General features: G+C 36.5%; 2 protein-coding genes across 2 annotated transcripts in view; one reads left to right on the top strand and one right to left on the bottom strand.

Moving 5' to 3' along the window:
- Nucleotides 1–3,227, top strand: part of CCDC73 (coiled-coil domain containing 73) — a 78,175-nt gene extending 74,948 nt beyond the window's left edge. Inside the window, exon 17 of the mRNA XM_045825542.1 lies at nucleotides 2,755–3,227. Coding sequence (XP_045681498.1) covers nucleotides 2,755–2,970 — 216 coding nt within the window. The 3' untranslated portion in view covers nucleotides 2,971–3,227. The remainder of the gene's footprint in view (nucleotides 1–2,754) is intronic.
- A 137-nt stretch (nucleotides 3,228–3,364) lies between these two features.
- On the bottom strand, nucleotides 3,365–24,680 carry EIF3M (eukaryotic translation initiation factor 3 subunit M). Its single transcript, XM_045825543.1, has 11 exons — nucleotides 24,524–24,680; nucleotides 21,998–22,130; nucleotides 20,935–21,073; nucleotides 20,527–20,650; nucleotides 20,084–20,178; nucleotides 11,779–11,862; nucleotides 10,825–10,924; nucleotides 9,618–9,699; nucleotides 5,215–5,358; nucleotides 4,015–4,075; nucleotides 3,365–3,557 (listed from the first exon to the last, which is right to left on the bottom strand). The coding sequence occupies exons 1-11, from the start codon at nucleotides 24,563–24,565 to the stop codon at nucleotides 3,437–3,439; spliced, it is 1,125 nt and encodes a 374-aa protein (XP_045681499.1). The 5' UTR covers nucleotides 24,566–24,680; the 3' UTR covers nucleotides 3,365–3,436.
- Nucleotides 24,681–26,658: the final 1,978 nt, after the last annotated feature.

Here is a 26,658-nt window from a genome sequence, read left to right as displayed (position 1 = left end):
CTAGGAATGAGGATGGGAAAAGGGGGCCAAAGGAAGCCAAGAAAGCCACTCAGTTTATACATCCAATGAATTTGGTTCATTTAAGTTTTAAAATTTTTAAATGCAACCTGAGGACTAGTACCAGATCTTCTGAGTCAGGCAGAGAAAGGTTAGGAGGTGATTTTAGAAGATAAGGAAACAAAGGAGCAAAAATATGTGGCAGCATGTTTAGAATTAGAATTACTGCTTATAAGCCACAAAACTCCAGTTTAAATAGGACAAGTTTTGTTAAATATAAAACTTTAATTTACATTAATTACATCATTCCTCCCTACAGCCAGTCTCTGCTTCTGCCCCTCCCACCAAGCAGGTAGTTCAGGGGAAGAAACTCAAGCAGTTATGTGTAAATGTCTCCTTCCTTTTCATCGAGATAGAAAGTCAAAAAGTTGGGATTTTCGAAAATGGGGTAGTTTGTACTTGATGTCAAATGTACCAAAATGCATCAAGCATTTTGGTGGCAAAACAGGACCATTAAATCATAGGTCAGTCATTTAACTTCAAAATCAGTAGCAACCTAGATTTGGATTTGATACATTTCTACATGTCAATATTGCATGTATGACTTGTAATTCATTTTGGCTCTATAAGCTAAATGAAGTGTGCTGAACACACTTATACACCAGACATTACCAGAAAAATACATTTATGCAATTTTTATCCACTGCCAGTTATTCTTTACAACAGCATTTGTAACTAAAAGGGGCTGATGAGAAAATTGAGGCCCACAACTTAAATGACTTGCCAAGTCTCTTGGCAGTCCTTCCTAATACTTTGTTTTTCTCTGTTTAATATTACAGGCAATAGACTAATATGAATACAGCATCATCCTAGGACTTGGAGGGGACAAGACGATAGAATTCTCAGGAAACAAAAAGAGCAATTCTTAGGGAACTGAGATTAAATATAAACATGTAAGGTCATATAAAAAATGATTACTGAATCTCATTTTGAAAATGACATTGTTGCCCTGATTGGTGTGGTTCATTTGATTGGGTGCTGTCCCACAAAGCAGGTCGCTGGTTCAATTCCCAGTTAGAGCACATGCCTGGGTTGCAGGTTAGGTGCCCAGTTGGGGGTAAGAGGCAACAATCAATGTCTCATACGTTGTTTTTTCTCCCCTCTTCCCATGTCTTTAAAAATTAAATAAAATCTTTTAAAAAACAGTATTACGAACATGCCACTTTTATCAGTGAATTGGAAAAGATTTAAAGCAATATTCAAAGATCTTCAAAGATTTATGAACAAACGATTTTCATCATAGCCTAATTTATACCAATAAGTGTTTTCCAACAACTTAAATGCCCAACAATATATTAAATTATGGAACATGCAATGTAATGGAGCCATGATCTTCCTTTTTTTAAAGATATTATTTGAGAGGGGAATGGTGGAAGAAAGGGAGAGAAACATCTGTCCAGGTGCTTCTTGTACAGGCTTCAAATGGAACCGGACCCATAGCCCTTGCATGTGCCCCAACCAGGAATCAAACCAGCAGCCCGCTTTGTGGGACCATGACCAGCCAGTTGAGCCATTCCCGCCAGGGCAGAGCCATGCCCTTGACAGACTTTTAATACACAGAAATGCTATAAGTATTTTTTGACACAAGAGAAAATATATGATTCAGATTTTTAAAAAGTCTATATATGCAGAAATGACCAAAATATATCAAAATGTTTAATGGTGGTTGGAATCTTGGGTAATTTTAATGTAATTCTTATCCTGTTCCCTATTTCTAAAATCTAACTCCCTTTTAACAGGGGGTTTTATCTGTTAATGTAAGAACACCATCAAAGATTTTTTTAAAGAAATTACCTCAAATTTATTTGGTAAGGATAACTTAGAACAAATATCAGGAGATAGTTCAATTACCACACATCCATAAAAGGGAATATTTTGCAGCCACTTACAATAGTTTGTGAGAAATTTTAATCACCTAGGAGACGACAGCTCAGAGGGAAAAACAAAGATATAAAATTCTAGAGAGAATGATCAATGATACTAAAAATAGAAAAAAAAAAAAAAAGACTAGCAACAAACAGTACCAAAATGTTGACAGGTCTCTCTGGATAGTGAATTACTAATGCTTTTAGTTACTTTATACTTTCCTCTATTTTCTAAATTTTCAATATTATCAGAAAAAAAAACTTAAAATGAAACATTTTTAGCACAGTATTGTAAATAAGTATGATCCAATAAGGTGCTCTGGAAACATACCAACTTCCAAACACTGCATTGCTCCATTTCTCCAAAAATGGTGCTGTGAAGCATGAGAAGAAACATGAAGTAAAAGTCAGTTTTTATGTGGTAGTTTACTTGTTAGCATTTTCAATTTTCCTCTTGTTTTGATAGAAGATACAAAACATAGACATGTTTGGGAAGGGAAGGGAGTTGAAGACAAAACAGATTTTTATCTGCCTGTTTTAGATATCTTTTCTTTCAATATAAGCTCAAGACCTTTTAGGGAACGTTTGTGGTATTCCTAGAATATATTAAAAGATCTTGAAAAGCTACTATGTAAGCCTACAGATTCATATTTAACAGTTTTTTGGAGACAAAATTACTAAGGTAGTAGTTGGAAATTAGCCAAGAAAATAGTGACTTTATCACTTGCTCATAATTGCAAAAGTTTAAGGATGTTCTTGAAACTCTTTTGTTGATGAGTGTTTAGAAAATGAGTAATAATTTCAGTGGTAAAACAAGTCTGGTCTTTCCTAGGTGAAAACAAAGCCTCTGAACTCGAATCTACAAAGCCATTTTCAGGCTGTCAGGATCAAAGACACGACTGATTTAACCGTGTCTTCTACCGGGGACGATGACTGGCAGAGCCTGCTAACAAATCAAATAAACGAAATTGAAAAGTACCTAGCCTTAGAAAATGACAACCGGACTAAAAAGAGAAAAGCAGAAGAGATGTTGGAAAAAGCAGATTAAAATAATGATTTCAGTGGTGAAATAGTATATTGATGTGATTTTAAGCAAAATGACTGACATTTACAGCTTTTTACAGATGTACTGCTCACTTTTCCAACTTTTTCTGAGGGGATGAAGTCACTACTGTTGTGTTTTTGCTCAGCAGATGCTTTATTTAAGATAGCGGAGACTGCCAAGTTTGCTGTTAGCATCTAATTCCCCTTCAAGTTCTCCAGATATCCTTTCATCAAAGCTCTTGCTGCACCTTCAAAACCCTTCCTCCTAGAACACAACTTCGGTATTGTACACGACAGACACAGTGACTCCCTTTGTAACTTACTACTGTGTGTCCCCTGAGGAATGCGATTTCTTTTACCTTCCTTTGAATTTGAGACAATAAATATTCAGACTGTAGTCAGATTTCAGCTTATAATGTTTTACTATCATTTAGATATTTTTCCGCAAAAGAAAATTATAGCATAAAAGTTCAGGTGTCAGAAAGACTCAGGAGGCTGTTTTTCACTTTGTTCAAGTTTTGTTTCCAGGCATTGAGTGTGTCATACAGTTGTTGCCACTGCTGCTTTCCAAAAGTCCGATGTGTGCTATGACTAAAAATTGAAAAATTAAAAAGTCATTAGTCAACCTTTTTATCCTCTGGTATTCTTCTACAATACTACACACTTGCATCTAGTCAAAAGCAAGGTTAAATATACATAAAAGACAATTTAGGACTGTAACAGAAAAATCAGAAGCTTACATGGAAAAAAAATCTTTACCATAGTAATCCTGAACCTTCCATTTTCCTGAACTACATAAACCAGACACAAAAGTCATTAGTATTCTAGCCAATGCTGAGCCATTAAATGAAATGTGCTGGAAAATAGGACTCTTTCATTAAATAAGCTAATCACATTCAGTCTGAACTTTAATAAAATTATGATAAATAGCAACTATTTAACTATAGTCAACTGATAAGAACACTACCTTGGTTCTCTAAACATGTAAGTGAATAACCAGAACAAACTAATTGTTCTACAAAATGCTGTAGAGTATTAAATGTCTTACCTGACAATTACTTTTCTCTGGGTTTGATCGATTTTGCAGTAGACCATTTTTGTTTTCACTGCTGCAAAAAGATATTTTACATGGTATGTTACATGGAAAATTCAAAAAACAAACAAAAAAAAAACCCAACAAAACCCAGCTTAAAGTATGAAACTGTGACCAAGTATGCCATAATAAAACTTTACAGTTTTCCAACATTATTTTAGAAACTGACTCTTTGATTCCAGTAATAAGCACAGCAATATGATACAACCAAGAGGAAGGTCATCCATTTATTTATCCCATGGTTGCTGGGCCGATCTCTATTAAGTATCACAAACAGTTTTCATTACACATGGGGAAGAGCGAACAATTTCCTAATAAGATACTTAAAAAGAAGATTTTACTTATTTTTAGAGAGGGGGAAGAAGGGAGAAAGAGAGGAGGCAAAACATCAAAATGTGGTTGCCTCTCCCGTGCCCCACAATGGGGACCTGGACTACAACCCAGGCATGTGCCCCGACTGGGAATCAGCAACCCTTTGGTTTGCAGGGTGGCACTCAACCCACTAAGCCACACCAGTCAGGGCAAGATACTCCTTTACAGGTATGTTTAAGATTTAAGCACTAGAAACCATGTCAACAGTTACTTTATTTATTTATCTGTTCATTTTATTCATCTTAATTGTACAACCAGCCCAACTTTCAAACTTAAAAGGATCAGAAAAAAATCTCAATTAACAGTTAATAACACATTAACTTTGTGTGTTCTTCGGGAAGATCCTGTTTTTAGGCCAATCATAAAAAACTGGTAACGGTTAACATTTGCCAGGCACTGGGCTAAGTGCTTTACCAGTATTAATTCATTTAACCCTCGCAACCTCAAATTACTTCTATATTGATGTTTCCTGAAGGAAGATCCGGTCTCAAACCCAGGTCTGATGAAAAATCTAGGCTTTTAACCACTATTGGTACACTGCCTAAAGGCCTTTGTTCTAGAAGACTTCAAGGGATACAACGAACACCAAAAACCACACAGCAGTTAATATTTCCACTGAATTTTCACTCTACTACAATTATAATCTGCTAATCTACTAAACATACACATTAGCTACACACAATCTAGTTTTGTTAGCACAAGGCTCAGTTTCAAGATTAAAAATCTTATATTCAATGGGGTGAAAAACAAGAGGAAAAAATGAAAATGTTCTCATCACCTTACCATCAATAACAAATGCTTCAACATCATCAGCTCCAATTTGAAGTTCCTGTTGCATTGTATCAAAAGAAATTTCTTTATTTTCCACTGCCATTCCCATAAAAGTAAGTAGTCTCATTTTTGCCATATTTTGTTCATGTAATAGTCCTGAGTAACAACATAGGAGCGAAGTCTAATTAAAGTGTCAACTTAATAAAAGAGTTATGCAATTACAACTCTTTGTTAAACTGTGAAAGTCACTGTGTTTGAGCACTTTACGTAGAGTAATTTCAACAAAGCTTGTTGTATTTTTCAAACCATAAACAGACCCTATAATTAAATTATAGAGCTTTAAAATTATTTTTCTAGAACTACATTTATTTTAATTTCTATTTATTGATTTTAGGGAGGGAGGGAAGGAAGCGGGGAGAGAGAGAGAGAAACACTGATTTGTTGTTCCACTTAACTTATGCATTCATTGATTGATTCTTGTATGTGCCTTGACTTGGGATTGAACCCAAAACCTTGGCACATTGGGACAATGCTGTAATAAGCTGAGCTACCTGGCCAGCGCAAAACTACATTTCTTTATTATTATAGTGCCATAGGTAACAGATCCAAAGTTAAGAATGGGTTATAAAATATTATTTTTAGGACCTAAAAATTTTTATATCTTAACTTTTAAAATATTTATATATTTTAGGAATTAAAATATACAAAATACATTGCATAAGAAAAGTTTTTATTTAACTGAATTATTAAAGCTTATTTTTACTAATAGATCTCTTTAAACAAAGGATTCCTTATCTACTTATAACTTGTTCTGTGTTTTACTGGTAAACATGGAGTTTTAAAATATTTTCAAATACATTCAGTCAAAGAATAGCCCAAACTGTTAAGATGTGTTTATCACCCAATATCTATAGGTTAAATGATAAGTAGTAGAAAAAATTAAACACTAATTAACAGGGATACTTGTTCTTTAAAAGGCATAAGTAGAAAACGATTGATAATCCAAATTTCTGCCATACAATTTCTAATACAATCTAATGCAACATGCTATTACAGTTATTCATTAAAAAAACGATTATTAGACCTAAATGGAAACTTACATTACTTGGCCCTGATACTTTCACTTTCAGGAACAATAAAATTGAGGAGTAAAGAAATTAAATGACTTATAGTTACAAAGTGGCAGTCGCAGACCTCGAAAAGAGGTTCATTTATGAAATAAATGACCAGTGCGCTCTCCCTACTGGGAACACACCTGCACCTTTCCCTTCCCCTTCTCCCACAGGCAGGCGTCTCTTGAACTCTAGGGGACCCCAAGAGACTTGCAACCAAGGGAGCAATGGGCAGTGCCTGCTTATTCCAGGCTAACCCCCTGAGCCTGTCTCCAAGGTCCCCCTTTCTCTGGCTTCCCAGTGAGCTAAGGCAACCCAGCCTGGGCTCTCCTGTTGCTCCTGCTTTCCTAGGCCCTTCCTTGTTTCACCGTCCCCAGCTTTAATAAATGTACTCTCAAAATCAAAATAAATAAGTGACTAGAATTACAAATATTTATAAATCTTGAATATTCAAGTGTTTCTCTGTTCCTAAGTAGAAGCTAAACTATAACGTGCTAACTTATTAATTGTAAAAACAGGTTCCTAAAATTAAAGTAGAATTTCATATCCCACTTTTCTGAACTTTTAAATTAGGTAAACTCAGCAAATGATCAATTACCCTGTAATAATTAAGAGTCTCAAGTTTGTATTGTTAAAAAGTTCTCCCTAAACACTCCATAAATTTGAAATATGCAACATTCATATATTTTCAGATGACTGGGGAAGTCCATTAATATAGCACATAATAGTGTGTTAATTAGCTATAATTATGATGCAGTCTTTCTATTTGGCACAGATTCAACAAAAACACCATCATCATAACTCAAATGAATGAGTTACCCAAGTAAGTACTGCTAACCAGGTTTAATGGAAATGTACAAGCATCAAGAAATTAATTAGTGCACATTAATGCTTAATTAACAAATGAAAATTAGATGCTGATTAACTTTCTGAAGCAAGAAGGTAGCAACTGGATAACACTGAATTGTATGTTGGACATGTTAGGGCAATTCAGATGACAGAGGATAATGCTACTGTTGGCCCTATTTGTCAGTGCTAATAAAACAAAGTGTTCCGATAAACCATTGCCACCTGTGGAATCCTGACATTTGTGACCAGACTTTAAGCCTTAATAAATGAAGGTCTAATAATATATCTACAACTAAATATATACACATTCAGTAGGATGTTTTCCTCAAAGCATCTTTTACAAACAGATTTCTCATAAAAGATAGCTGCACAGATGTTCAAGAAACAAAAGGCACAACAGAATTTGATTTCCAGATAGCACAATAAATTAAAAATGTTTTTCCTGTCACAGAGAACAAATACTAAGATTTTCTCAATATGTGCAAATACAAGCAAATTCCTTAATATTCCCAGTTCTGTGGGCATATCTAATTCCCTTTTAATGTGTTAAAGTGGTATAAACTTCTCAAATTTCTAAGATATAATTAAAATACTCTTGAAATAAAATTGATTTTACTGCTTTGTGCAGTTACAAGCTTAAAATTATTTCTACAATAAATTCTGTAAAACCATCATTTATCATACACAGGGGAACCTGTGTTTAAAAACATTTCAAACTGGTTTAAAGTCACTACTTCAAAACAAATCACAAACTTAAAGCCTTTAGGACTCTTGCTCTCAAATCAAACTATTAAGCCAGTGAAGTATGAGTTAAAGACGTTAAGAAGCTGTGCTTTATTTCAGGAAAGTAGAACATTACCTTCAAAGAGGAAGTCACAGTGTTCTGAGCCATATTTCAATTTTAAAGTTATAAAAAAATCTAATTTTATGGAAACATTTATTCATTACTAATATGTCAAAACCTTAATGCAGTAATAAAAAAATGTGCATCATTGAGCAATTTCTGCATTGTCACTGACCCCTGCCTTAAAATGCTGCAATATAGGAAACGTAATTTTAATGCATGCAATAGCTTATGAACCAGTGCTCCTTTGAAACAGTCAATTACACATCAATGGGGGAGTGTCAAAGTGTTAATTACTACTCCTTTTTCCTTGGTGAGTAAATAAAGAGGTTGCTGACATTAACATTCCATCACATAGCTTCACGCCACAAAACAAATTAACTGGGACAGAATGTGGTTTTCTGGGTCTAGTGCACCTGGCAAAGCATTCTACACAAACACTTGCATCTACTTTATCTTGGTGTATTCCAAATGCCTTATTATGTTAAGAATAATTCAATCTCACTCAATTCCAATGGCTGCACAAAGTTTACAGGTGACAGGAATTAATGATTACTACACATTGAGAACAGTACAATCAAAGTAAATTATAAATGTATTCTTTAACTATGTTTCAAACAACCAGGAAGACTAAAGATTCAATTTTAATATGAAAAATATATAATGTATTTTGATTATTGCCTAGTAGGAAAACAAAGCACCTTAGTTTCAGAGTTGCCTCCATTCTCAAATGTTAAAGACATGCTCCAGGAGGAAAATACTGAATACATATGGAGTTTGCTCAATGAGAATAAGATTCAATTGGCAAGCATTTACTGAGCTCTGATGTTCTAGAAAGAAACTCAAAGGTAAAATCACAAAGCTAAGACTTACTTTGCTGTCTTCAACAAACTAGTTAGAAAAGTTTCTCCTATCATGTAAAATCACTACAACTCCATTTTTATTCCATCTACAGCTTCACTTCGATCTACTAAGCAATACCGTATTTTCTATAAGTTGTTAATTTGGGGTTTGGGGTATGCACCAAACAAAATACTATATTAGAGGGGGAAACAACTATTTGTTACAATTATGTGACTAGCTTTTTAAAAAAAGCACCAAAATCATAAATCCCCATGCATATGAATAAGAAGTAAGGTCTTTTACAAAGAAACAATTTTATTTTAAACAATAATAAAGTTCCTTTAATTCTATTTTGTCAGCTCTTAAAATGAGTATTTCTAAAATTATGATCAAAGTTAATGGTGGTCCTTTAAGTACACCTGCTCTTCCCAGACCTTTACCTCAGAGAATCATGGGATAGCAGCGGTGGAAGGGCCTAAAATCCAACAAGTTCTTATGGAGAAGAAAAAAATGCCTGGGTTTTCTGACTCCTAGTTTCATGCTCTTTCTGTCACAAATATGACCGCCTATCCCTTTTTGGTTTCTGATTGCCAATTAATTCTGAGTAACCTTTTAAACTGCCAACCCATGTTTGTTGCTCTTCCTCCTACACCACTGGTTAGGGTCATCTACACATTAGGCCACGGCCATACTTGCAGGATCACACAGTACAAAACTAAAATTCCCATCTCCCTCCATCCCTCCAAAGAATAAACCCCAAAACTTACCAAGTGAATCTATGAAGTCTTTATTATTCTGATAAAACTTGACATATGATGCCAATTTAGCACTCACAAATATGGTTAAAAGCTAAACAGATAGAGACAAAAAGTAAAGATACAATATTCAATACAGAATTATGGTTTATAATTCAAGGTATTTTTAAGACACTGACCCCCAGCAATAACACTATTTCAGTGCTGAAATTTCAATCTGATCAAATTACCATCTAACCATTTGCTTAGTAACACTCATATGAAAGATTCAGTAAATATGAAGGGGGACCCAAACCACCCTCCACCCCCTAATTATCTTCTGGAGGGCGGGCCCCCTGTAGTACAGGCCTCCTCTGCTAGGGGAGCATCCTAGGATCCCATCTATATCAGTGTACCAACTGGCATTGTTGTGAGAGGTTGTGTTCACCTTCAGTGAATTTTTTTAAGACTCAATACATGTGTCCACACAGCACTGAGTGTTAAGCAGTTTTTTGGTGAAAAACGGCAGGACCCCCACGCCCCACCCTCCTATTCACCCAATCTCGCTCTGAGAGACTGTTTTTTGTTCCCCAGATTAAAAAAAAAAACCAATGTGGAAGAGGTGAAACAAAAAATGGCAGAAGCACTAAAAGGCATCACAATTGACAAGTTCAAAAACTGTTTTTGATCAGTGGGAAAAACATCTCAATAAGTGTATTGCATCAAATGAAGAATGCTTTGAAGGTGACTGAAGTTTAAACACAAGAATATACAATTTTCTATAAATAAATTCCACTTTTTTTGGGTCCCCCCTCATACAGTAAGCTCTAAAGATAGTGGTGATGGCATAGCACAAATGGGAAAAATAACCCAAAACATGTTTATACTTGCACTTGAAAAGGGTGTTAATGTGTTTTTAAATACCAGATTTATCTTCTTAACTGGGGACATTATATGCTAAAAAGAAATCTGTATTATCTAAGTTCATAATGGCCAGGCAAGTGAGGACATGAAGGAAAAGAAGAAAGAACAGAATAGTGTTCAGTGGTTAGAGAAAAGCTGGTCCTAAATTTCAGTCTGTTCCTCATATAAAAAGAATAAATAGTTCTCTTTCCACATCTAATAGTTATGTTCATTAATATAAAGTAAAAGAGTTCATTCATCCAAAGAAAGAGTTCTACTTCAGTATGTTAAATTCAGGAAAAGAGAACATTTTTCACATTAAAGATAAACTACTTACATCATGAATAAGCTCTCCTTCCAAAAACTTGACTGGTTTTAAAGTAAGAAGATGGTCAAAAAGAAATGCATTTGGATCTTTCAATGCTCGTACAATACACCTTAATTAGAAAACAAAAATCCAAGCTCAAGAGTCTTGAAATTCAGGTATGTTTCACTGAATTTGCAGGATGCAATACATTTATTTCAGTAAAATATTTAAGAGTTCAATATACACAGTGTAAGAAAAGCTGGAAGACTGGGGTTAAAACAGGCCAATAAATCTATCAAGTATATCTGATATAACAAAACAATAAAATAGTTGTAGACAAAAACATAGCTGGAGAGAAAGTACCATAAAGTAATCAAAGAATAAATAAAACACCTTATCATATGCCAGACAGTAAGGTAGGTGCTTTATATGCATTAACTCATTTAATCCTCACAATATCCTGTGAGACATATAGTCCTCACGCCCATTTTATGAATGACCAAACTGGCTCAGAGAACTTGCCCAGTAAGGGCTAATTAAGTGTTAGATTATTTGAATGCAGGCAGTCTGACCTCGAAGATCTTTTCTATTAACTATCCTTTCAGCCAACACCTATCATGTATAGGTCCTTGTGAAGCAAAACCCTGTAAGATACCATGGTTTGTTTTTAGCAAGCCAACAACTTTTCCTCATCTACACACCTTAATTGACCTAAAATTAGATTGTTTTTTCAGGTTGGGATTTTCAGCCTATATCAGCAATACCCAAACAGCAAACACCATGTGGCTATTCACATATAATATATGGTTCTTTCAACAGCAAATCCTGAATTTTAGTACTGCCATTAGAATCACCAACGTGCACAAAGTATCAAAGGCTTTGGCTCACGGCTGGATGCAGACATGATTTCAGTTAAATGACTGAATACTGTAGCCAGCTCTAAGCTGCTGATAACTATCATTAGAACAATATGTTAAACAGTACCTGTGGGCATCAACTCGAGCCTGGGAAGCATTGTCCTCCGTGTAACTTCCTAGCAATTCGACCATGACTTTTGAAGCAGCATCACTAAAAAGAAACACTGCTTTAAAAATTTCTATCATCACTGTCACCCATTCATTCAAAAATATTTACTGTGCCAAGTACTGTGCTAATGGTACACACAATGGTCACCAAGAGAGATAAGGTCACTCTCTATGGGAAAGTCATGGAACTTTCCTTCTAGTAGGAAAGACAAACAACTAAGGATGCCACGAAGGAAGTAAATGGGATGTAATAGAGTAACAAAAGCAGAGACAGAAAAGAACGGGCTACTTTATGTAAAATGAGCAGGTCAAGTGTCTCTCTTTCTGAAGAAAAACACATAAACTTAAATTTAAAGGATATAAAATAACTGAAATTGTTAGGACAGTATGGCCAAAGTTGAACTACATACACTAACTGTTTAACTCTACTAAATATATTCTTCTAATCAACATCCTCAAAATTATGCAGATGATCAATTTTGACTTAGAAAATGTTTATCTTCACCCTTCATTTCTTCTCATGGACTGATGAATCTTCAGCCAGTTATATAAAGCTTTGCTAAGTAGAATAGGGTTTTTTCTTTTTTCATTTTGTGAAACACTTTTCCTTGCCCACATCTGGATTCAACCTAGATAAAAATCATAAACACCATTTGATTTATTTAACTTATTCCAGAGAGAATGGGGGAGGGGGCAGGAGAGAAACACTGATTGGCTGCCTCTTGCAGGTGCTTCAGCCGGGAACTGTACCCACAACCCAGGCATGTGCCCTGACCTGGAATCTAACCTACCACCTTTTGGTCTATGATATGACACTTCAACCAACTGAGCCACGCCAGGTAGGGCCATGATTTATTTTTAAAAGTTAAATGATATTCTAAAACCTCCCACAAAACTAAGGTTTATTAAAATACATAATTGTAGGAGTGGCTAGGTGGTAACCAGCATCTTAAATGTAGTTATATAACTGGTAGAATTCAAAGAAAAAAATTTAAGAAAAACTGTGTTTTACTCAGGAGTCCTTATTGTGCCACACTGTATGTGCAGGCACACTCTTCAGTTTTAGCAGCCACAGTATAACCAGGTACAGTTTATCAGCTTAAGTCTGAATTCACAAAGATGAGATAAAATAGTCCATTAAAAGGGTTCAAGAAATACATGTTTACATGTACACAATACATGTATAGGGTTCAAGAAAATGTTATACAGTTTGTACTCATTAACCACCAGTATGTATAAAAATTATAAAGCAGCACCTGTAAATGTAAGCATTCTTACTAAAAGGGCAAGGCAAATTTCAGGATTCTATTTAGAAGCAGGAATAAAACCCATTTTTTGTGTACTTAAGCAAAAACTGTCTTAAATTTACTTTAGCATGACAGTAATACAGCATTTAAATAACCAACCTCTTCTAGTTCCCTAAGCGTGGGCACACTCATCCATTTAGGCCATGATATGCCAGACACCTTGGGAACACAGGGGTTGACAGACAAGGCTCCTAGTTTCCAACTTGCCTTTTAACAAAGGGTGTTAGGTGCCGTGATAAAGGGAGAGGGCACTGTACAAAGAGGGCACCTAACCTAAACGTGGGAGTTTTCCAGATGGAGAAACCAAGTTGAGTGGAAGTCTAGGCCACCGGCAGGCAAACTTTCTGGGAAGGGCACAACACACAGTAAATAGTTTAGACTTTGCTGGCCTTATGGTCTTTGCTGCAACTACTCAAGTCTCCAGGAACTTGCAGGCCTGGAACCCCATTGCCCACCACACCCACCACAAGGGTGGTACCCTGAGACTGAGGTGACTTGGACATAAAGGGACATTTTCCACAGCCAAGGGAACACCTCCTCACCCCGATCCTAGAGGTGCCAGTAGGGCAAGAGAAAACAAAAACTGGTGCTATAGCACCATCTACTGGAAAACAAATGAAAGGCCACTACTTATCAACCTGCTGAATTGTTAGGAGCAAAACATAACTTGAAGAGTTCAGCACCTCAAATGCCCAAGCAGAGAAATAATCCATCAAATGCCATGAATAACCAAGGAAACAAGGTAGCTCAAAAAGAAAATGAAGTCTCCAGAAACCAAACTCAAACACTTGAAAGACTATAATTTAAATGACAGAGAATTCAAGATTGCAGTTATGAAAAAACTCAACAAGATGCAAGAAAATTCAGCAAAGCAGTTCAGTGCAATCAGTAATAACATCGACAAGCAAAAGTGGTATTTTGCCAAAGAGACTGAAACTATAAAAGGAAATTCTGGAACTGAATAACTCAATAAATAATATTAAGAATGAACAGAGAATACTGGAAACAGAGCAGAACAGATGGAAGAGAGAACTGGTGAGCTCGAAGACAGAAATCTAGAAAGGACTCAGATGGAAGAAGAACAAGAACTAAGAGTTTTAAAAAATGAAAAAAACTCTACAAGAACTGTATGACTCCATTACAAAAAGCAACATAAGAATAATGAGTAATATCAGAAGGAGAGAGGGAGAAGGAAACAGAGAGCCTATTCAAACAAATAATAAGACCTGCATTATAAGAACGTTGAAAGGAGCTCTTCTACCTGAAATGAAATGACAAAAGTATACGAACTTTGAGTAAGATGACAGAGCAGGATATTGCATCCCTATTTCTGGATAGGGGATCAACCAATTATAACATAAAGGTAAAGGGGAAAAAACACCTAAAAGATATAACTATTGCGACTTGGAAATGAACAGCATAAGGGATAATTTGTGACAACAAAAATATAGAAGGTGAATGAAGATAAAATGCAATCAGAAGTAGACTACTGTATGCGTGAAACATTTTATTACACAAATCTAGTGGTAGTAACACACACACACACACACACACACACACACACACACAAAACAAAGAATAGAGCTAAGACATGTAACATTTTTGAAAAAAGGAGGAAAATGAGAAAATAAACTAAAATAGCAGAGTGAAACACAAGGGAAAAGAAGTAAGACAGAGCGCTATCAGAAAAGATAAAATGGCTGTAATAAGTCCTCATGTATCAATAATCACCCGAAACGTAAATGGACTGAACTCACCAATCAAAGGCAGAGTGGTGGGATGCATTAAGAAATAGGCCCAAACTATTATGTTGCCTTCGGGGAGCCTAGCTCAGCTACAAAGGCAAAAACAAAGTGAACGGGTGGAAGATGATACTCCAACCAAATGCCAACCAAGAGAAAAGCGGATGTAGCCTTACTTGTATCAACAAAATACAGGTTTCAAGATAAAAAAGGTAGCAGGAGACAAAGATGGACATTTTATCATTGCAAAGGGGATGATTCATCAAGAAGACACAATGTTATTAATATGCGTGCCCCCAACCTGGGAGCACCAAAATATATAAAACCTTAGAAATCTAAAGGGGAAAGTGAGAAAAATATGATTATTGTAGAGGACCTGAATAACCCACTGATAGCAATCATCCAAACAGAAAGTCACTAAGCCCTTAAATGGCACACTGCATCAAATGGACATTAATATTTACAGACCTTCCATTCCATAATGACAGACTATACTTTCTTCTCGAGTGCACAAAAAACGTTCTCAAGGATTTGTTATATGTTGGAGCACAAAACTAATCTCAATAAACTTAAAAAGACAAATCAAATCAAGAAGTTTCACACCACGTCATGAAACTGGAATTAACTACAAGAGAGCTAGAAAAACCACTAATATGTGAAGATTAAACATGCTACTGAACAACTACTGGGTTAAAGAACAAATAAACAAAGACATCAAAAGATACATCGTGATAAATGAAAATACCACATATCAAAATTCTAGGATGCAGCAAAAGTGGTACCGAGAGGAAAGTTTACATGCTTAACTCAAGAAACAAGAAAAAAAATCTCAATCTAACATTATACCTTAAAGAAATAGAAAATAAGGACAAACAAAGCCCAATATTAGCAGAAGGAAGGAAATAAAAATTAGAGTGGAAATAAATGAAACAGAGAACAAAAAGACAACAGGAAAAAACTAATAAAACAAAGAGCTAGTTCTCTGAAAAGATAAATAACATGACAAACCTGTGGTTAGATTTACTAAGAAAAAAGAGAAAAGATCAAAATCAGAAATGAAAGAACCTTACAATGGACACCACGGGATTATACAACAATATATACTATGAAGGGCTATACGTCACCAAATTTGATAACCTAGAAGAAATGGACAAATTCTTAGAAATATGTAACCTTCCAAAACAGAATGATGAAGAACTGGAAAACCTCAATAGATTGATCACTAGTAAGGAAATTGAAACAGTAATCAAAAACCTCCTAAAAATCAAAAGTCCAGGACCAAATGGCTTCATTGACGAATCTACCTAACAATCTAAGATGACTTAGTATGTATCCTTCCCAAATGTTTCCAAAAAAAAATCGAACAGGAGGAAATACTCCCTAACTCATTTTATGAGGCCAACACTACCCCGACACCAAAACCAAACAAGGACAATCCAACAACAGCAATAACGACAATTACAGGCCAATATCTCTGATGGACACAGGTGCAAAAATCCTAAACAAAATGTTAGCAAACTGAACACAATACATGAAAAGGATCATACATCATGATCAAGTGGGGTTCATTCCAAGAATGCAGAGGATGGTTGAACATATATGCAAATCAACCAATGTGTCACACCACATCAACAACAAAGATAAAAATCATATGATCATAGCAATAGATACAGAAAAAGCATCTGACAAGACATAACATATATTTATGATTACAATAATCAAATGGATACAGAAGTAAAGTACCTCAACTAATAAAGGCCATATATGACAAACCCTCAACTAATGTATCAATGGCAAAACACTAAAACCTTTTCCTCTAAATTAGGTACTAGACAAGGATGCCCATTCTCACCATTGTTATTCAATATATTGATAGCACAGGAGAAGTCCTAGTCAGAACATTCAGGCAAGAGGAAGAAATAAAAGGCATCCCAGTTGGGGGTGAAGTAAAACTGTCACTGTTTGCAGACAACATGATCTATGTACAGAAATGAATCCAACAAAAGACTATCAGAAACAACAAGCAAAAATAGTAAAGTTGCAGGATAGAAAATCAGTATACAAAAATCCATTGTATTGAAGTATACTAACAGTGAAATACCAGAAAAAGGAATAAAACAATCCCATTTACAATTTCAACACAAAGGATAAAATACCTAAGAATAAACTTAACAAAGAAAGTGAAGGATCTGTAAGATGAAACCTGTAAGACATTTTTGAAAGAAATCGAAGAATATACAAAAAATGGAAAGATTATCTGTATTTATGGATTGGAAAGATTAACACCCTCAAAATTGCCATATTAACTAATGCAATACACAAATTTAATGCACAATCCCATCAAAATCCCAATGGCATTTATCACAGAAACAGAACCAAAGAAATCCTCAAATTTGTCTGGAACCATCAAAGACCCTGAATAGCCAAAGCAACTCAGACAAAAGAAAAAGTCAGGTTTCAAACTATACTACAAAACTCTAATAATCAAAACAATAAGGTACTGGCACAAAAACGGACACACAGACTAATGGAACAGAATTCAGAGTCCACAAATAAACACATATCTAAGTTCTGACAGAGGAGCCAAAAACACTCAATGGAGAAAGAAAAGTCTCGTCAGTAAATGGTGTTGAGAAAACTGAAAAGCCACATGCAAAAGAAAGAAACCAGACTGCTGACACCCAATAACTCAATAAATTAAAGTGTTGAATGTAATCACTAGTTAAAAGGAAACATCTAAACCACATGAGATAACACCTCACACCTGTGAGAACGGCTATTACCAATGAGACAAGACGTAAGTGCCCTGACCAGTGTGGCTCAGTTACTTGGGCGTCATCCAGCAAAGCCAAAGGCTGCCTGTTTGATGCCTGGTCAGAGCACAGGCCTGGGCTGTGGGCTCAGTCCCTGGTCGGGGCATGTACAAGAGGCAACCAATTGGTGTTTCTGTCACGTTAATGTTTCTCTTCCTTGCTTCTTCCCTTCCCTTCCTCTCTCTCTAAAAATAAGTAAAATCTCAAAAAAGAAAAGAAGTGATGGAGAGGATATAAAGAGGGAAATCTCCCCTACTGCTGGTAGGAATGAGAACTGGTGCAGCTACTTTGGAAACAGTATGGAGGTTCCTCAGATTAACAATAGAACTACCATAGGACCCAGCAATCCCTCTTCTGGTTATTTACCTGAAAAATTTGAAAACATTTATCTATACCCTTATGTTTACTGCAGCATTATTCACAATAGCCAAGACATGGAAATAACCTAAGTGTCCTTTGACAGATGACTGAATAAAGACATGGTACATACACACAAAGGAATACTACTCAGCCATAAAAAAGAAATATTGTCATTTTCAACATAGGTGGCACTTAAAGAGTATTATGCTAAGTGAAATAAACAGAAAAAGACAAGAACCATATTTTCACTTTTATGTGGGATATAAAAGAACAAGCGACAAATGAACAAGTAATGCAAATAAGCAAAAAACCCCACAAAAACAACAAACCCCCCCCCCCCCAAAACCCCATAGATACAGACAACAAAGTGGTGATTACCAAAGGGCAAAGGGGCTGGGGAGGGAGAAGAGGGCAAAGGAAGTCAAATATGTAGTGCTGGAAAGAGACTAGACTTTGAGTGGTGAGCAGTAATAAAGAATACAGATACTGTATTATAAATTGTATATCTGAAACTATATAATGTTATTAACTAACCAATGTTACCCCAATAAATCTGTTAACATATTTTTTTAAATAAGGGATAAGTGATCATCTGTGACAAATGCAGCAGATAAATTTCTGATGTTAACATTAGGATATGTCCAGTAGAGCAAAGATGGGTATTCATGTCCTATCTCAGTTTCTCTGAGAATTGGCTTTGGAATTCTTTAGAACATTACTTCCCTAGGACATGTAACAGACTGAGGACCTAGTAGACGGCAGTAAGAGAAATCATCCACAATGAGTAGTAATCATCTGTGGTGAGTGCCACGGAAGAGGGAAACAATACTCATCTTTTTAATTTACTGTACCAGAAAATAGGCCAACTTCTTAAAGTGAAAAAAATGAAAAGGATAGTGATAGAAATAATATCCAACATTTACTAGTGCTTTCTCAATAATTCAGCCACTGTTTTATGTATAATATCTTTAATCTTTTTGACAACCCTTTGAGCTAAGTACTAGTGTTTCTACTTCAAAGTTGAAAACAGAGGTACACACATGGTAAATAACTTATCTAAGGCCATACAAGTAGAAAAACCAACATTTGAATGCCAGTAGTCTGATACTATAGCCTGTATATTTGAAGTGTGGATTAAAATATGGATTATTTCTCCCAACTGTTTTTATGCTCCCTGCATGCCATCCCCCACCCCATTTGAAATGGTCTGTTATTAACTACCAAGTCTTATCACTTTACTGCCAACTGGCTGGAATGCTGCCACAGTGTGCCAGCATATGATAGATAGTAAGTACTGCTTTGGAAAGAAATAGGCTATTAATGCAAGATCCCCTGCTTATCTTTTAAAATAAATGCTCCAAATTTCAAAATAAAAATTTAATTTCCTTGCTGCATTGTTGAATTTAAAGTCTGAAAAAAAAAATTTACATTCTTTTAACATAATAGAAACACAGTAGTCTTGTCGATCCTCTCGAACATATTCAACACCCTAGCACTGAAAACCAGTATAAAAACTGTGCAGTGAAACTACACTGAACAGTGATTACTTTCTGTGTACATAGAAGAATATTTTGGAAATGAAGTTTGCTGGGCTGGACACAAGCCCTAGAAATCCAATAGATACTCATTTTGTACAGTCTATTGCAAAGTTTCAACTGGGGGGCATTGTTCATATAAGAGACTTTGTGGAAACTGTTAGGCCGACCCTCACCTCTATTAAACAAAAGCAACAACACTGTTCTGTACTAAGACATTAAAGCACCATTAAATAAACTTATCTGGTATTATAGACAGCTCTGGGATTAATAGATGTACTATTTTTATAGCAAAAGTTTTGCTTTTTAAGAAGTTAAAAGATGGGGAAAAACTATTTTAAAATCTGAAGTTACCTTTGATAGGTGAAATTTACAGAAACAGATTTATAGCAACTCATGGAGAACCAAGTAGAGCAAAAATCACTTTCCCTACCTATCTTTAAAAATCAGCCATCAACTACTCATTTTGCCTGTTCATTTTTAACTTAGGACATTAATTCTGAATACCTTTTCTTACAATCCACAAGTGCTTCATAAAGTAGTCTTAAAAGGGTATGTTTTTTTTCAGTGGTGAGGTTCCAGTCAGAAATCCACTTTCTAACCTATGATGAGATTGACAAAAGGAGAAAATTTAGTGATCCAGCTTAACATATTTGCTACTTATTTTAGTTATAATATAAAACTACATTTCTTAAAAGCAGAACAAGTGCCCTGGCTGGTGTGGCTCAGTGGACTGATAGCCAGCCTGCAAACCAGTGTTGGTGGTTTGATTCCCAGCACATGCCTGGGTTGCAGGCCAGGTCCCCAGTAGGGGCGCTCAAAAGGCAACACATTGATGTTCCTCTTTCTCCCCCCTTCCCCTCTCTAAAAATAAAATGAATAAAATCTTTAAAAAAGAAAAAAAAAACAAACAAAAAACAAAAAACCAGAAGTTATTCCATATAACTCACTTGATCCAGCTCAGTTGGAATATATTGGATGGCCCCACAGGACGCTGCCACTTTAATGAGGCTGCAATATACTGTGTATCTTACTGGAGTATTCTTATCCATTCCATGGAAAAGGTTGCTTAGCCTGGTTAACAAGTAATTTAAAAAGTTTGAGATCAGTAACTTTGGTGATTCAGTTGCGATTATCTGGCTAACAAACCCAAGACAGATACTATTAATAACGTCACATTACAAGGAGGGAAGGGATGAGGGCAGGGAGGGTGTCATGCAGAAAGGTTAAATGACTTGTCCCAAGTCACGCAGCTTAATAAAAGCCATAGCTGATAGTCAAATTCCAGAATTCTTGCTTTTAACCAATCAAATGAAGAGTCCCTAGAAAAACGGAGCCTCTTTCATTTCTCAACTTACAACTGCAGTCTCAGAGATGGGCGTTCACCTTCCCGAAATTTGACCAGCTTTTCACAGAGGTTTTCAATCAGAGCTTCCTGCTTTTCTGGCTCCAAGATCAATAGGAGGGATACCACACTATTCATCACACTTTCAACATCTACACATGAATGGGTAACACAACAGCAATACTTTAATACTTACTGTATCTAGTTAAATATGTATTTCTAGCATTCAAAGACCATTAAACATTAGTTTAAAAAGATGTAATCTAGCTACCGTAAAACAGTTCTAAAGGCCACTTCCTTCAATGGTGTGCACTATACCAAAAATATACATGAATACAAACTAAACTAGCTCTGTTGTAGAGCTAACATTCAAAAAACAATTTGTACGTTTTATTAAAGAAATTATTACCTAACATTTGGTTTTTATTCAGTAAAACAAAAAACTGATTTACATGTATATATGGTTTCAGTTTTTACTGGCAAGATATAATTCAATCATGTGGAAGTTACTAGTTAGGTCTTAGGCTAGGATGTTTTCCCAATGGAAGAAAACTTTGTACATACAAACAGAAAAATTATTAAGAAATGAAAGCTGTCTACTTTCTGGTTAGGTCACCTAATTTTCAAGTGTAAGCTGCTAGTCATATATCAAGTTTGATCTCAAACCTTAACTAGAGATTTCAGGACTCCCAATTTTCAAAATTTCCCACTTCATTTCAATAAGTGGGGCATCAGCCAAATAATTAAATGGCTTTTAGATTAGTTATTATATTCCACTTGCTATTAATCTAAACCTTATGAAAAAGAAGTGCTTCATTTTTTTTCTTCAGTGCAGTCTATAATTATCAGTATTTAGTGTGTGTAGTGACACTCAAAAGTCATTCCTGATGTAAAAAAGTTGTTTTCTCAAAATGGGCTTACTTCATAGTTATAACAGATTAGAATAAACTGAAAGTATGTGCAAAGATTAGAAACAGCACCTAAAAGTTCTAAGGTCTAAAACAAATATAATTCACAAGAAAATTAAAAGGTAGGTTCTTCATTATTAGAAATATTATAAAAAATTAAAAACAAACCTTTATCATCTTCCTTCAGACACACATCACAGGCTTCAATAATCTGAGCTAAATCTACATGAAGTCCCCCTTCTGAGTTCTCTTCTGAAATTTCAGCTCCTTTAGACTTCAGATAAGCTCGAAGCTCTGCAGCCTGGTGAATCAAACAGGGTTGCTGAGTTATCCATAAAACTGACCACAAAATGACAAAATATATGATCTCGAACCATTCTGTCCTCCTTCTGAAAAAATTAAATACAGATGCTGCACTGAACACTGACTTTACCTCACTCATCATCACAGCCCCACAGTGTGCCCTCTACAAACCCGAGACTACACAGCCCCACTAGGGTCACCTTCAGAATCTCTCTCATATCGCCTATATCCTGCCCTAACTCCAGTATACAACACGCATCTTTCTACTGTAACTCAAAGCCCTGGGGGGCGGGGGGCGGCGGGCAAGGGGCATGGGATCTGACTTGGTAAATTCAATTTTTAAAGAAATGAAACTTCATTGCTCTCAGGTGTACACAACACAGCTATTTTAAAGTCACACACACTACCTTGGCAAAAGGTAAATTAAATGTTTGAGAACCTATCTGAGATGAGCATTTTGGGAAACAAAGAAAAAGATGATGCCTTGCCTTTGAATGTTTCCTTGAATAAACTATTTGTATCAAATTGGATCTATTATGTAAATAGCCTTTTAAAATGCAAAATGCCTATCTGGATCAAAAAGCACCTTTGGACCTATAAAAGTATATCTACAGGACTGCATCCTGTATTTAGACATTTTCTACTGTAAGGTGTATATGTGGCATTTAATAACTTGCTCCTTTTAGAGATTCCTATGTATGGTAACCAAACACCAATGTAAATGCTATTTAAGATAATAAAATGAGGAACTAAAACAGGGAGAGGTGAGGATACCATTGGTAAATGCCTGGATATTACATTTTCTAAACCCACAAACATGTTCTGGCTACTTAAGAAAAGCATATTAAGCCTGTAGATCTGATGGTACTATCCTTTCAGCTAAGCACATAGTAACTTCACATGAGCTGGTAGTAAAACAAGACTTCATAAAACAACTGTCACCCTACCAGAGAGCATAAAAATACCACTGGGAAGTATACTTCTCTATTAAAAAACCCCATAACACTGTCAAAAAAGAGGGCACTTGTTCAGTTTCTGCTTTATAGATACAAAGTGAACTTTCTCTAATAACTATTCAACAGTTTATTGTTTTTAATCTGTTGTTGTCACTGATCATGGGTAGTAGCTGTGGAGGGGTACAAACAAAGGAAGAAACAAGGATTCTCAACTCCATTTCCCAACTTTAATTAAGCAGGGAATTTGATCAAAGATAAACTCCTGAAAGCAATCACCTTTTACCTGAAAGGAATGTGTAGTGTGGAAATGATATATTACAACAACAGTAGCATAACCTAACTAGAAATGGCACTTTAAAACTCAAATATGATTAGTAATTTCCTGCATTTACAAATATTTTTCCATGTTAAAAAATACTTTTTTCAGTAACCTCATAGTCAACTGTTGACAACATGGTTCCATGACGAAGAAGACATGCTTTTTTCTTTCTTGTTGTTCACATCTTTCTAACTGTGCTCAACTCCTTCTCCAGACTGAATTTTAAATTTTTTTTTTTCATTTCAGTTCTTTACTTTGCTCTTCAGGGCTGAGGGTCTGCCTTTCTTCTGGAAGGGGTGGGTGGTGAATGACATCTGCAATTCTGAAACCACGTCAGAACAGTAATGCTGTCTTTTATGGAAACCAAAGTTTCCACGTTAGTACTCCAGTAATGAAATAAAAAATGACAACACGAGTTCACAGAACAGCTTTCAGTCTGCAAAATTACCTTAGAGATCATTTCATGTTTAGTTTAACTCCCACCAACTACAGTTTAGCTTTTGTTATGGGGAAAAGTGCAAAAGTTCCCTATCCAAATGGAACATTTAAAAATGCTAGGACGGCTCACCAGGTGTATGCCTCAGAGTATGAAGGCGGAATTGACGTTTCATTTTCAGGTTACAGACCTCTCACGCTTGCACAGTAGGAATATAAAATATGGTCTGTGTACAAAATAGGCCACCTGTGCCTTTGTGGTCCCATTAACACCACTTTGATTTTTAGTACAAAATTATTTTTCCTTACTTACGCTGTCTAAATATTTGCCACCTCCTACTCCGGATGTGGCTGAGTCGTGGAGACGGAAACAGATACCAATGAGTCAAACAGTAAAGTGACTCTGGGCTGAAAAAGTACTGACGCCGACCAGGAAACTGGAGTGAAGCCTGGAGCCCACGCTGGGACAGTCGTCCAGTGGGCTGCTGCAGCTCCAGGCCACGAACGCTCGCCCCAGCCTCCCGGCTCTCCATTCCCACGTGCGAAGTGAGTCGTGGCTCTCAGCTCCGGAGCCGGCTCCGCGGAGGCGTTCCTCCCTTCAGGCCCAGCCTATACTTGGCCCTTCACACCCCAAGGCTCGCCCAACCCCACCCTGGCGTCCCCTCCGGCCCCGGAGCATACCTGATCTTCCTCACTGATGTCGATGAAGGCCGGGACACTCATGGTGAAGGCCCGAACGCGGCAGACACTCCACTCGCCAACACGCCGGCCGGAAAAGGGAGCTGATACGCACGGTGGCGCCTGACAACCGCTTCCGGGTCACCTCGCGCGAGTCCAGAGGGACAGAGTCACTAGTTCGGGAGGGGGCCACGGGGGCCAATCAGACCGCGCGCTTTAGCCGCGTCTGGAGGGGGGCGGGCGTGCCCTCAGGGGCCGCCTCCCTACGTAGAGGCTCCGGCTTTAACGTCTAAGACGGTGTAGCTTGCAGTTTACTTACCCCGTCTCCTGCTTGAAGTTTTAAGACTGTCGAGTGAACGAAAATTACTTGTGATCAGAACAGCCTTTCTGTTCCATGCCTCGTCCCCTCGCACTTCCTGGCGCTTCCTCGTACGTTGCTCCCAGCAGCCACTTGGCCCTGCCTCCCTTTGCACGCAACCGAATCTAACTCCCTCTTAGCAATCCCGAAAGAGCCTTTGGAGTATGCATTTGTTGCTGAGTCTGTTAAATTTTTTTTTTTTGAGTTATAATTTAACCAATTTTTCAGACTTTATTTAGGCACGACCTGGTAGGCAGTGTTCTGTGCGCTGGGGAGAACAGTAGCTTTTAAAGGACGTTCTCACGTGCCATTTACATTCCAGTGGGGACACACAGAACAGAAACATTGCGAAGTTATTAGGTGGCCCTCGATGGCATCATGTTTTACAGCATAGACTCCAGGGTTGAATTCCTTGGAATGGGATCCTTGCTGACTTGGGACAATTGCTTAATCTTTAGCTTCAGCTTCCTCTGGAGAAAATGGGAGTAAATACTTTTTAAGTGTTGTTGTGAGGGTTAAGTAAATTAATATATAAAGCACAGGGTGAGCACTGAATGTGTTAGCTATTATTAAATAATTGCCGTAGGTAACATGTTAGCTAACACTAAGAAAACAAACACTGAGAAAGAGGGTGGTGTATATGAGTGTGTGCATGTCTTTTTAGAGTGATCAAAGGGCTCAAATGACATTGAAAGCTGAAGAAAATGAGGAAAGTACCAATGAAGAAAATTGAGAGAAAGCTTTTCATGCAGAAAAGCAAATAAATAAATAAATAAGTAAATAAATGTGAGGAAGATGCAAGGAGGCCTGTGGGCTGGATTTCAGTAAGAAAGTAGGAAATGGAAAGTAGGCAATAGGAAATGATATAGCCATGACCAAATCATAGTCTTGTAGTCTAAGAATTTTGGCTTTGACTCTTAATGAACTGGCAAACCTCAGACAGCTTTTGAGTGGAAGCATGAGATCAAACTAAAATTGTTTGTTTGTTTGTTTGTTTTTGGTAAAGGATCACTCTGACAGGTGTGTTGAAAATTGACCACTTCTATGTCCGGCTTATTTTCATCTAGCATAATGTTTTCAAGGTTGTGTCATGGATCAGTTTTTTTTTTAAGATTTTATGTATTTTTAGACAGAGGGGAAGGGAGGGAGAAAGAGAGGAAGAGAAACATCAATGTGTGGTTGCCTCTCAGGAAACGCCTACTGAGGACCTGGCCCCCAACCCAGGCATGTGCCCTGACTCGGAATCAAACTGGTGATCCTCAGTCCACTGAAGGCCGGCACTCAGTCCACTGAACCACACCAGCCAGTGCTGGTTCTTCATTCCTTTTTATTGCTTAACAATATTCCATTTTATGAGTATACCACATTTTATTTATCCATTCATCAGTAGATGCATATCTGGGTTGTTTCCATTGTCTGGCTATTATGAAAAATGCTTCTATGAACATTTATGCACAGGATTTTGTGTAATTCTATTCCAGGCTATATACCTAGGAGTAAAGTTATTGAGTTACATGGTAACTGTATGTTTAGATTTTTGAGGAGCTGTTTTCCAAAAAGGCAGCAGCTTTATTTTTAATAGCCCAAATCAGGCAACAACCCAAATGTTCATCAACAGGTGAATGGGTAACAAATTGTTGTTTATCTATGCAACGGAATACTACTCAGCAATGAAAAAGTGTGAACTATTGATACATGCAACAGTACAGATAAATCTCAAAGTAATTTTGCTGCATGAAAGAAACCAGATATACTGTTAAATTCCATTTTTATAAAACTC

The sequence above is a fragment of the Phyllostomus hastatus genome, unplaced genomic scaffold (assembly GCF_019186645.2).
Source record: "Phyllostomus hastatus isolate PE091 unplaced genomic scaffold, TTU_PhHast_1.1 phas_scaffold_585, whole genome shotgun sequence".
In the NCBI taxonomy this organism is placed as follows: Eukaryota; Metazoa; Chordata; class Mammalia; order Chiroptera; family Phyllostomidae; genus Phyllostomus; species Phyllostomus hastatus.
The sequence above is the reverse complement of the archived record's forward strand: the minus strand, read 5'-3'. Positions and strand labels throughout refer to the sequence as shown.